Source organism: Mya arenaria, chromosome 9 (assembly GCF_026914265.1).
Source record: "Mya arenaria isolate MELC-2E11 chromosome 9, ASM2691426v1".
Lineage (NCBI taxonomy): Eukaryota > Metazoa > Mollusca > Bivalvia > Myida > Myidae > Mya > Mya arenaria.
The window spans coordinates 70,906,383-70,918,424 of record NC_069130.1 but is presented as its reverse complement, the minus strand read 5'-3'; the positions used below and the strand labels follow the sequence as shown (position 1 = coordinate 70,918,424).

At 34.9% G+C, this 12,042-nt stretch overlaps 2 protein-coding genes across 3 annotated transcripts in view; both read right to left on the bottom strand.

The window, feature by feature from the left end:
• The window catches only part of LOC128203713 (uncharacterized), a 22,546-nt gene extending 18,205 nt beyond the window's left edge, over nucleotides 1-4,341 (bottom strand). Inside the window, exon 1 of one of the 2 annotated variants that reach the window (XM_052905236.1) lies at nucleotides 3,769-4,341. Coding sequence is in view for 1 of the 2 variants with exons in the window: in XM_052905235.1 (XP_052761195.1) it covers nucleotides 3,565-3,595 (31 nt within the window). In the remaining variant the exon portion in view is untranslated. Of the gene's footprint in view, nucleotides 1-3,564; nucleotides 3,725-3,768 lie in introns of those variants that run through there. The other variant, XM_052905235.1, reaches the window with a different exon arrangement.
• LOC128246335 (aggrecan core protein-like) lies at nucleotides 3,633-12,042 on the bottom strand. Its single transcript, XM_052964527.1, has 9 exons — nucleotides 11,906-12,042; nucleotides 10,924-11,031; nucleotides 10,672-10,744; nucleotides 9,693-10,226; nucleotides 8,991-9,269; nucleotides 8,165-8,317; nucleotides 7,878-7,943; nucleotides 5,760-6,041; nucleotides 3,633-3,673 (listed from the first exon to the last, which is right to left on the bottom strand). Exons 1-9 carry the CDS (start codon nucleotides 12,014-12,016, stop codon nucleotides 3,633-3,635), a joined length of 1,647 nt encoding a protein of 548 aa, XP_052820487.1. The 5' UTR covers nucleotides 12,017-12,042.

Sequence of the window (12,042 nt, the reverse complement as noted above, 5' to 3'; positions counted from 1 at the left end):
GGTGGTTAAAAAAATCCCAGAGTCGAAACTTGAAAAAATATGTTTTGACTCTGAAGAACATATTATTTATTTAATGCATGTCCGTTATGTAACCCAACAATTCAGGCAGTTCTCCTTTCACTTTCATAAAAATTTACAGGAAGTTAGCATGCACCTGTTTTGACTTTCCCACTCTTTTTAGACCATAAGCTCGAAAAATGTTTATTTCTCTGTTACACATTAAAAATTTATAAGAATATTTTTTGAATTAACCAGAGATATATAATAAAACAACTTAAAATAAATGAACAAAATATATCTTAGCATTGTTGTTTTTCAAAACCATCGTACTCAGCTTCATGTAGTTTTAATGCTGCTAATTGACACAGTTACCGATCAGATTCCAGATCGATAATGACTTGTCACTTCGGGTGTTAATTCCTCTTACGAATTAAACAAACATTCAGATCCAGTGATTTTTTTGGCTCATTTTAGGGCAGAATATCAGCCCTTTTCCCTCAGCCAAAAAGCCTCCATTTTTCCCAAAAAATCGCCAGTTTTTCCCAAAAAACAGAATTCATTTTTCCCCTATTTCCTGAGTTCCTTTTTACTTACAATTTAAACCTGCAAAGTTAATTTCGCATTTCATTGAAGTTACTTCTATTTCATACATTTTTTTATTGCAAACTTTCAGATAATATCCGTCCTCGTATGCGGTAAAATCCGGTCCGGGTAACCGCAAAATAGCCAATATTTGTTTTCAGTTTTATTTTTGCTGGGAATATTTTGCAGGACGCACTGTTATTTTTCTGCTTCTGGTTTTAATTTTCAGTTTACCTCGTTATGCAAAATACACGTTTAACCCGACAATTGTTGCCATAGTCAATGAAGTATGGTATTCAGTAAACAACAGCAGTTTCACAGCGTCGAATGAAATTCATTTATGTGTGTTTTAAGTACCTCATGTTTTGTACTCATCTGTTTAGTTCTAGATATATAATGACTCAATTAGATTTGAGTGCAAAACTTAATACACAGTCATCAAACACACAGCCACACAATTAACAACCAGTTTAAACATGTTGTCGTGAGTATTGTTTTGAGTTAAAAAATGAATTTCTCAGTACAGTATTCATATTAATCATCAATGTTAATCATAAGAAGATAAAAAGCCAGACAAGTTTGTTAATTGCTGTCTTGCATCACCATGTTATAAAGTCTGTATGGACACTAATAATATATAATCAGGGCTCTCGCGAGGGGGCGACTTGGGCGAAGTGGTCGCCTAAAATTCCCAGACTTCGCCCATTTGTATCATCAAAGCGACATTCACTTCGCCGAAAATTTTAGCACATTGTAAATCTGTCAATCAGCGAGTATTTGGCCAATGTCCCATTAGTCAAAACATCACAATAATTAAGTCATTCGTACAAATTGGTAATCTCCTAATCCGATAATTGGGCCGTGTCATCCAATTACCAAAACATCGCCAGAAGGCGGAGCTATTGAAGGCTAACCAATAAGAATGTACATTGAGAAGACCCTGATCAAATGATATAAGTTCGTTAAAAAGAGATAGAAAAGGCGACATAATTATGAAAAATCAAGTCAAGCATTAATGAAGTTAAAAAGTAATTAATATATATGTATTGAACAAACAATGCAAGACATTTAAACATTGTTGCTTTTGAAGCAGACGGTCATATAGCCATCTCGGCAAGTAGGCTAAGAAAATCAATAACATGACGTATCACCAAATATTTGATTGGTTTTAGTGAAATGTCCATGATAAAAATTGATTTGTAAACACAAAAAAATATTTTTTTTGCTTTATGTAATGTTTACTTACAGTGATTTTCTCCTGTCACAGTTACGATGTCAAAAAAAATCGGCGAGATCGCCATTTTGTCAAAACAATTTTCCGATTTAATTTTTCAACCTCCCATTATGTATTGGTAATTTTTTTTATCAAGGACACTGATTTAAATGTCTTTTTTTTTTAAATGTCAGTATATTTAAAATTATTTAGCAAGAGACAAGTAAATAACAGCATAGCTGAATGTGACATTCGTAGCCTATCCCGAATGTACCAAAACAACATTCGTTCCCCTACTATATTGACAGTTCATTTATAAGGTCATTTTGATAATTTCGAAACCTTAGCTGTCTTTTTTTGTTTGTTTCATTTTAGATGCTTTTTTGAGATAAACTATGTGACATTAACGAATACACTTTTGCTGAGCCGAAAAAATGATACATTATGTAATGAACATTTTATATAGTTATAGCAATCAATTTTAATGTGAATATAAACTCAGGTGAGTGGTATGGCATAGTTTTTGTATCACGTGTTACGAAAAGTATCACTTCTCCCTGAAGTCTCCCCACTTCTCCCTAAATTGGCTGAAGGGAGAAGTCACTTCTCCCAAAATTTCCAGCCTAGTGAGAGCCCTGATAATAACCTCAGTAAAAGCAGAAAGTTAAACCTTTTATAAGTAAAATGTCCATGTTATAATTTTCCCAATTTTTGGACTCTTCCCGCTAATTTTCCCAATTGAAAAGGCACAGGCAGTAAAATTATTTTGAAAAAAAAATCACTGAGATCATGCATTAAGGCTTCTTTCAGATGATACCGACTCTCACACTGAAATTCTCAAGGGTCAAAACTGACGTATACTACAAATTTATGATGCGTCAATTTCAGGTCGTTTACGATTTCTGTGCATCAAAACCCGGGAGCTCGGGTCAATTGAAAGCCCTGCTTAAATTTCCCTTTCACAGAATTTCACGCACTGTCTAAAATTTCCAAAATGAAAAGGCTAGGTCTCTTACTAATTGTTGATACAAAAGCCCTATAAGCTTTGCACTCGTTGACGACCAAAAACTAAAACTAAAGCCATTCAGAAACCTAAAGATACTGAATACTGGACCACAACAATTTTTCACATTTAGCGGTCTAGAAAATAGACGATACTCATGGACCTATAAACCATGGATTGGCAACTCTCATCTGTGTTAATGCGATAATCTCAAACTCATGTGTGCAGCGGGATTTCATGACGAGATCTTACCGTGTGGTCATTTTCGAGACGTCCGACATCAGCCGAATATATACATGTAGGAAAGCATTAATTCAAATTGACTCAAATGCGTGGTACTTTCATTTGAGTTAATAATAGTCCAATTGAATCTGATTAAAATCACATTTATTAATTATAATTAAATCATTAATGAACAAGGCATTATTAGCAGAGTTGGCGGAAATAACCGAAGATCGCCGTTAATCACCGATCAGAGATTCGGCGAAATTTTATGATATTTGCCGAGCGTGCGCTAAGGATTGTGGGTAAATTATTATTTATCGTTTCACCGATATGGGGCAGTTGCCAGTCCATGGTTTATAGGTCCGTGACGATACTGTATCGTAAAAGGTCATTGAGATGGAAAAAAATTAAGTGGATAGCAAACACAGGAGATTTTGTAAACAACAGTGGTCAAAAACTGTAGCAACTGGTTAAAAAAGACACTAACTTAAACATGGCTCATTCCAAGACAAAATATAAAAAAGTTGTCAAAACAATCTACACTCAACAGTTCCCACCGTAGAACTACCCATGTTGACGTACTGTCTGTAGAGAGTGCAGCTTTTAGGGTTACTGCCCTTTCAGCAGCGACATGTCAACGAAACTGCCGCCTGTGGTTGCAAAAATCTATTATTTGGAACAAATCTGAACGGTGAAATAATTATGAGGAGAAACTAACTACTATAATTTTAATCAAAATACCCACATGTATTTTTCTCCTTTCTTTGAAGTTTGGCGGGAATTCGATTTCACCCCTCTTTGCAGGAGAGTATTTTAGAGGATAGAGTCAAAACGGCAAAGGAACATCTGGTGTATTTTCAAAGTCAACGTTCCCTTTACAAACTAGCATATGATAATAATACATATATGTAGTTTAATTTTGGCCCATAAACTTACTGAAAAAAATGAAGTACAAAATAAACGGGTTTTTTTAATACATAATTATTATCATTTTTAGTATACCAATTTTTCAATAAAATGCTCTGAACGTTCCAGCGTTGTGCAGTCGTGTCCATTATTTGTCTAGTCTAAAATAATAGACGTGTTATACGGGATTCTTCCAATCCCTAACGTCTAAACGGGAATGTGCAAAAACGGGGGTGTTTTAAAAATATTGAAATTGTTTTAAGTGAAGTATTTTATGGTTGAAATTGATCATAAAGAGTTATATTCATATTTTACCATGTAAGTGAACTGTTATTTTGCACTGAACAAGCATTTAATGCATTAAAACAAGTTGTTTACCTTTCCAAGAAAACGAAAGTTGACTGACACAGACAACAATTATGCGAAGGGGAACAACTCGATACAATCGTAATAACTCGGCCTCCTCCGACAAAGCTTCGAGATAGACCTCGTTATATAATCGTAACAACTCGGCCAATGGTCGAAATGTTCCGAGCGATTTAAAACTGTGCCCTAAAGCCTTGCAGGTGCCCTCCATGTATATATCGTTATGTTTTGACAGAATGAAATGAAGAAAAGCCGTCAAACTCATTATTATAAGTTGGATATTTAATTTTTGTGTACAGAACTAATATAAAATAACATTATCTGGTAATATTTCTTGTTTTTATGTTATTTTATAGACGCTATATGCTTTAACCCGGAATCCTGATCGGAACAACTACCCACTTTTGATACTAAACAATTTGTACATGAAGGATTTGCCATCAAAAATCTAAAAAAAAATCCGTCAACGTACAATTATTTGGACTATTATTTGTCTGATTGACTCCTTGTAATCAAAAATGAGCTCCCATGTTCTTTAAAGATTATAATTTTATAGTTCATGTCCCATGGTCATGTACATGCGTGATGGATAATTGGAAAATAATTAACATTTTACTGGCCGTTCCAATTAAGGCGGTACCTAACAATCCTTGATAAACATAGATCTATCTACTTGGTTTTTATATAGTATATATGCACTGTGCTGTTTGTGGATATTTGTGCTGTTGTTCCATGTTTCTTGTTTGCGATTTTTTTGTTTTTGTGTTCTAGGTTGTTGGCTTTTATTCTGTGCCATTAAATCGTGGTTTATGTTTAAACTTTTGTCTACTGAGATTGTTTTTTGTAGTTTTTCACACCAGTACTGATGCAGTATAAGAAAAAGCTTCGGTGTTCAAGTACAGAATCAATGATTTGATAATTGACTATTTTTACGCTGTATGAAATCGAATATGTGCTTTGTCCATTTCATATGTAATGATTGCAATTACACCCTGCTCAGACGTTATTGTTAAGCTCAAAGAAGAATTGTTTTATTCTTGTGTCGCACAATGCTTTGTGAAAGTACTTTTCACAAATGTTAATTCCCTTTCTTTTTTACATACACATATTAATATGGGATGTATAACATACAAAATTGTAACTATACAATATAAAAATATCCCATTGCATGTACACTTGCATACCAACCGCATAGTTTTGATAATAAGAGCTGGTTCTTAATTCCAATATGTTAATTACTAACCAACTTTTTTCGCTGTTTTCAGCGGTCAGTTAATCTTTTCAAGTAAATATTGATTTCGTTTAAAATGTGATTAATTCAAAATTTTCTATATGTGTTGTATCAATTCAACTCAAAAACCTTTTATTTATATATAGCAATGTGTGTTGTTAGTTTTACTGCAGTGTTCTTACCATACAATATTAAAAATAAAATAAAAATCCGTTTAACAAAACAACATTTACCAGCTGTCCATTGGAATTGCCCTTCGACATTTTTATCGTGAAGACCAATCCAAACTGCATAGTTGGGATTGTATTTCATCATAAGTGCTTGGATGTAGGCTTGCTCCTGTGCGGTGTTTATGTGGACAAGGTGTCCTCCCGCCTTTACACAAAGGCTTTCCCCGTGAGACCACGTGACTTTATTATGCAGCAGCTCGTAGCAACTTCTTCCATGCTGTACCAAGAGAGTGTTGTAGTGACTTGCATACTGCTGGACCGTATATGGACAAAGCCTGCTGTTTCCTGTAAAAAAAAACAGTCTTATTTACAACAACAATTTTGACTACACTAAAAATAATGAAAAAGAAGTTGTTTTTTGGCGCAATTCGCCTTCGATCTCTCATTTAACCAATTTGAAAGAAAACTCTAAAATTGAATATAGAATTCAAATGCGATTTGCCTATTGGACTTTATAACGCACCTGCTAATTAGTAATGAACATTTTCATGCCCAAAAATGGAATTTTAGTGACGTGAGTTTATGGTCTTTGGAAATATATTTGTCTGCTAGTTAATAATAGTGAAGTACCAATTCGTATTCATAGCTGATTATGTTGAACGTTATTAATGAATGCATAAAACAGCGTTTGAACTTAGGTTAAACATATATGATTTGTCACAAATATCTTATTGGAAAGAGGCATGAAAACCAACACCAAAACTCATGTGTCTGCAATCAGTCTTAACACAAAAAGGGCCCAGGCGTTGCTGCAGATTTTCAATATATTACATGTTTGAACATAGATTCAATGCCTTTATTTATACACACACACACACACACACACACACACACACACACACAGAATGAAAATGTAAACTAACTTGTGCCCACTGTCAAAGCTAATAATAATGTTTTCGGGTGTCTGAAGAGCGTATAGTATGAACAATCCCATTTGTCAATCGCTCACAATACACTCTTTGCCTAGGTTTCGCAATAACAACAACATCGCGTTTTACAAAGAGCCAAACTTTAATATCAGTAAATGTGCAAATTGGTACGTATATGTACGGTATTACAAACGAAAAGTGTAATGAATACTATTATTTTATTGTCATTTCGTTTACTATATAAGGCGCAGAAGTAGATCCCCGACTATCATTCGACTGTTTTCAATCGTGAATGATAAATGATGAGCATTTGGGGTAATCCAAGTTAAAATGGCTATGAAATGTAGTTTCAACGGTCTTGAAACGGAACAATGTCATACATTTGCCTTCAATAGTACCATGCTAATGCCAGAAATGAATTTATTATGTTTAATGTTTTTGTTATATGTGGAATGAATGTACTTGCCGATACAAATACTTGTGCATTGTTTTTTAACAAGTTGATTGAGAAATATGCTGTCATGCTTTGGTACATTTGACCAACATTTATTTCTGTTTGTGCATATATCTGTGACTACAAATAACAGTGTGTGTATACGATGTGATAAATAACGCCATAAATGCTACGTCGGAAGGCAACTTTTTGCTTCGAATGAAGACTTTATACAAAGACAACTTCACTATTTCTTCACCATTTTAAATGAAACATAGCGCAGTCTACGCCGCTTACGGAGCCCCTTGTGTCTTTTACCAGAATTTGATTGAATTTAGTTTCTTAAACACTTCGATAAACCTTTTCACAAAACGGCCGTCTGACGGAGCACTGTCAAAACATTACTTTGGAAATAGGTTTGTTGAAGTGTTTGATAAAACTAATCACCTTATTATACTCCGGTTATAAAACGAAGGCAGGGCGCTTTAAGCGGCATAGACTGCCCTTTGTTTAATTTAAAATGGTGTAGTAAAATAAAAGTTATCTTTGTTTCAAGTCTTTATTTTAAGCAAAATATTGCCTTCCGAAGTAGCATATTTGACGTAATTTATCACGTGGTATACACACAGTGATCTAAATTCGTTTCGACCTTCGCTTGCCTTTTCGACTACTAATTATATAATTAGATCAACTTAGCTTTTTAAATTACTTATTTTTATCGCAAAACAATATTTGAACATGTAGCCACAGTTGACATCAACTCCAGTCTCTATTTTTGTCTGATATCAAATAATGAATATATAAACAACATTCAATTACCTTCTAAGACGTTTGATGGTGGGGTGTTCACAATATGAGTCGACGTGGTCGTAGGAATAACAGCACCTACAAGTATATTTACGTTTGTTATTGCAAATGTATTTGCTTTTTGTACAACAATGTATTGATTTATATACCTATTCCAAAATAAGTCAAAGTATTAATAGTCTTGATTTAATATAATCCTTATGATATTTATTATCGAATAATTTCCAGAATTTGCCTGTCGTGTTATCTAAGGCGAAAATATACATTTTGGTAAGGTAGACTATACAAGTATCACACACCAAATTCGCAGATATATGCAATCTTCTGTCCACATGTAAGATCTTCCCATCTCCCATGGTACTGATGGACACCGAGACCTACACAATCTTCCACGCCATGAAAAAATAGGTTCTTCCTGCCAGGCATCCAGTTAGTGTAGGTCACTGGGTCACCTGAAAAAAATGATATTATCAACACCGAGTGTAAGCGTATTGTAACGTGCGACACCAACAAACACCAACAAACACCAACATATCCCTGCAGAGAAAAGCATGCTCAACCCTGAAGGGGTCGACCGGTCTTTATATACAGTAAATTCTCAATCAACACGGAGCCCGGGCTTTTGCTCAATTGCATATTACCAACCAAGTAAACATACATACTTTGAACGTACTTCCGTCTATAACGGAATGTTATACTATGAACGAACACCCGCCGCCTACAGCGGACCGTTTCATTATATTGTCACATATTATAAGCAAACAGGTACAGGCCATGCTGAAAAGAAACCAAATGTCTGAACGAGTAAGAAAGTGGTATTTCTGCAAATGTGTACTAGTTGTCTTATTGTGAAAGCAAATAAATGAGCTAATGTTTAAGTTGCTATATCTGTGTGATAAAAGTATGTCGACATTATATTGAACTATTAAAATGTTGAAGTATCATCCAAAGTAGAACAATACTCAGTAAAATTGCACGATAAGTTTGTTTTAAGATCACAAGATTTACAGAAAAATGCATTTTGCCTTTGTTTATCCTTTTCAAAGTAGCTTTATATAAACGAAAACAACTGTAAATAGTATTCATATTGATTGCTTAAAAAACAATAAGCTTGTTTAAATTTACCTGAAGTCCATTGGAAATGTTCTTCATGTTGTAGATCGTGAAGTCCAATCCATACTCCTTGGTCGCCATGATACTGCTGGACCACATTGTTAATCGCTTGCTGGTGGCTACTATCCCCAATATGTGCAAGGTGCCCGCCCTTGTGCCTACAGTCGTTTTCCGCATCAAACCACGAACGTAATGTTGGGACAAGCTCGTAGCATTTGTCCCCCACACTAAATATTGTTCCGTGTTCACTCGCTGCGTAGTGCATGTAATTCCGACAATTTCCATGGGAACCTGAAATATTTTAACATCTTTAGTGTTTAAGACAGCTATAGAAATACTTGTTTTCAAAGGTTGTGGGTCAAAACAACACGGTTACTTTCGCATGGCTTCTAAAATGGACACCAGTACTGGTTTCTACACAGGAAACTGACTCGAGAGCTTAAATCACAAAATAGCTAATATAAATAAATATAATCTAGAATGATGAAGTAAATTTAGAGAATTGATACTATCAGTAAACTCGGAAAGACCCTTTCAAAGATGACATCTTAATACGACATGATCCTATAAATGAAGTAATATTGCGTATGCACATTTGTCATCTTCTTAGATATTTTGAATTATATATTAAATGTAACAAACAGAGAAATGACACAATACCGCCGGTTGATGGGAATATACATAATGTACGTATTGCATTTACAAATCACGAACCAGATTGGGGATGTGTTGCGTGCGTTGTAGGCTGATGAGTGGTAAATGAAGTTGATGTTGTTGGCGCTGTTGTTCTCATTGTGGTCTTGATAGCAGTTGTTGCCTTTGGCGTAGCGGTTGTTGTTGCTCTTGTTGTTGTAGCTGTTGATGGCATTGTTGATGCTGTTGTCGACGATGTTGATGGAGTTGTTGTTCTCATTGTTATCGTTGTAGCAGTCGTTACCTTCGGTGTTGCAGTTGTTAGTGTTGTTGATGTTGTCGGTATTGTTGATGTTGTTGTCGATGCTGTTTGTTTAGTTGTTGTTGTTTGGGGATTGGTAGCCGTTGCTTGCTTATTTGTTGTTTTCATTGTTGTGGTCGCTGGTTGAGAAGTTGTTAAACCTATTGTTGTCGCATTGGAAGACATTGATGGTGTTGTGGTAGTTGTTGCTGTGGTAGTGCTGGTCATTTGTGTTCCCTTTGTTGTTGATAAAGTGATCGTTGATGGTGTCATAGATGTCATAGTCGTCGTTGAAATTGTAGTTGTAGTTGTAACTGAAGCATCAGAGATACAAGTAGAATAACACTACTATGATACATAGTAATAATAAAACTGTAATAAAACATCGAATACACATCTACACAAGATGCTAAACTCATTCATACAAGTTTTGAACAAGAACAAACTAATTTTAAATCTGATAAGGTTCGAAGCGGTAACCCCAACGCAAATGATAACGTTAGTTTGATGACTTGAAATCTGTGTTGTTTTCTTGTGACGTTGACTGTTTCTGGTATGGTGTCAGTTTGGCCTTGAGTATTGTGCATCTATACACAATCTTTTCAGTTTTTTTATAAATTTGATTTCCCCTGAAGTCTTCATTGTATTGTTAATATTTAAGCTTGATTGTATCAGTACGGATTGGATAACGGAACAATGGTACCGATTCAAACACTAATCGTTTTATTAGTACTATAAACGTTATAATTACGACGCTACCTCTATCTACCCCAGGTGCGTTTCCTTGGCATGTCTGTATCTGGATATTTGAGTCTTTCAATATATAACCGTACTGAAATGATAATATGTAGTAAATGTATTCATTTGTCATATAATGTATATATAAGTTATATACTAAACCAATGTGCTTATATACAATCACGTACTTTCAAACATCATACATTTTAGAGTTCAACGTATTCGAATAATATAACCTAACATAAAATATATACTAGGTATATGTAAGCAAACCTGATGCTCAAATTCAATGGCCAACCATTGCGGATCTTGTGACTGCATTGCCTCCGCCTTGCAGTCAAATTCGTACATCGATCCTATTTCCTTGCTGGATGCAGATGCCTAACATGGAAAGTAGACAGAGAATAAAAATAATACCATTATTTGAATAAAGGAATGTATTGAAGGCTTAGGTAACATGAACTACATATTTGCGCTGCCCCGATAGCCTAGTGGATGAGCATTCCTTCGGGTGCGAAATGGATTCAATCCCCGGCCGCGTCATACCGAACGACCTTGACTGGCGTTTGGTGCAAAAAAAGGGTAGTTCTGCGAAATTTGGAGTATAGATGTTTTACGAGATTCTTAAAGAACCAAGATTTCATTTTGCAAATCTCTTAGGAATCGTTACCGGATCTCCTCGTATATTACTCGGTTCCTTCATCTCTGATTATATCTGGATGTGCTTGCGAATTGCTTATGATATTGGAGTACATTTTAAGTGACAATGGTGTCAGAGCGTAGTCGAGCCATAAAGCCAATGCACGAACTCAAAGATACAATGATAAGAAGTATATGCTTGGAACCATTACATTAGACATCATTTCTACTTTACGTAAACTAGTAAATATGACTCTTCAAAATATGTGTTGATATGCTTGTATAAAGTTATTAACATTTCCACTGGATAATCTCAGTCTGTACCGAAGAGGTACCGTTGCTTATCATTTACATATACATTTTATATACTTAACTAAGTCGTACCTACTAGATGCAATACCTATATAAGTACACATACAAGTGCGAGAACTGATACAATGGAAATTACACGATAACACGATTGCCAAAAATTAATGATGGCAATGTATACGGGTACAAGGTGTAGGCCTAATAGACACGCATCATAACGAAACATGGTTTAGTTGTATACATGAAATAAACTTGAACTTACAAAACTGTGCTAGTATGAATGAATTTGTTTTTACAATTTACTCACATGGCTGTAGACCTTCTTTTCAACACTATAATTACAAATGCAACTATAGTCCCCTCTTGCATATTGGAAAAACAGAAGGATTAAAATACTGTAGTGTGACAGTTTATCCATTTTTCGAAGTTTCGTCGTTATGAGGC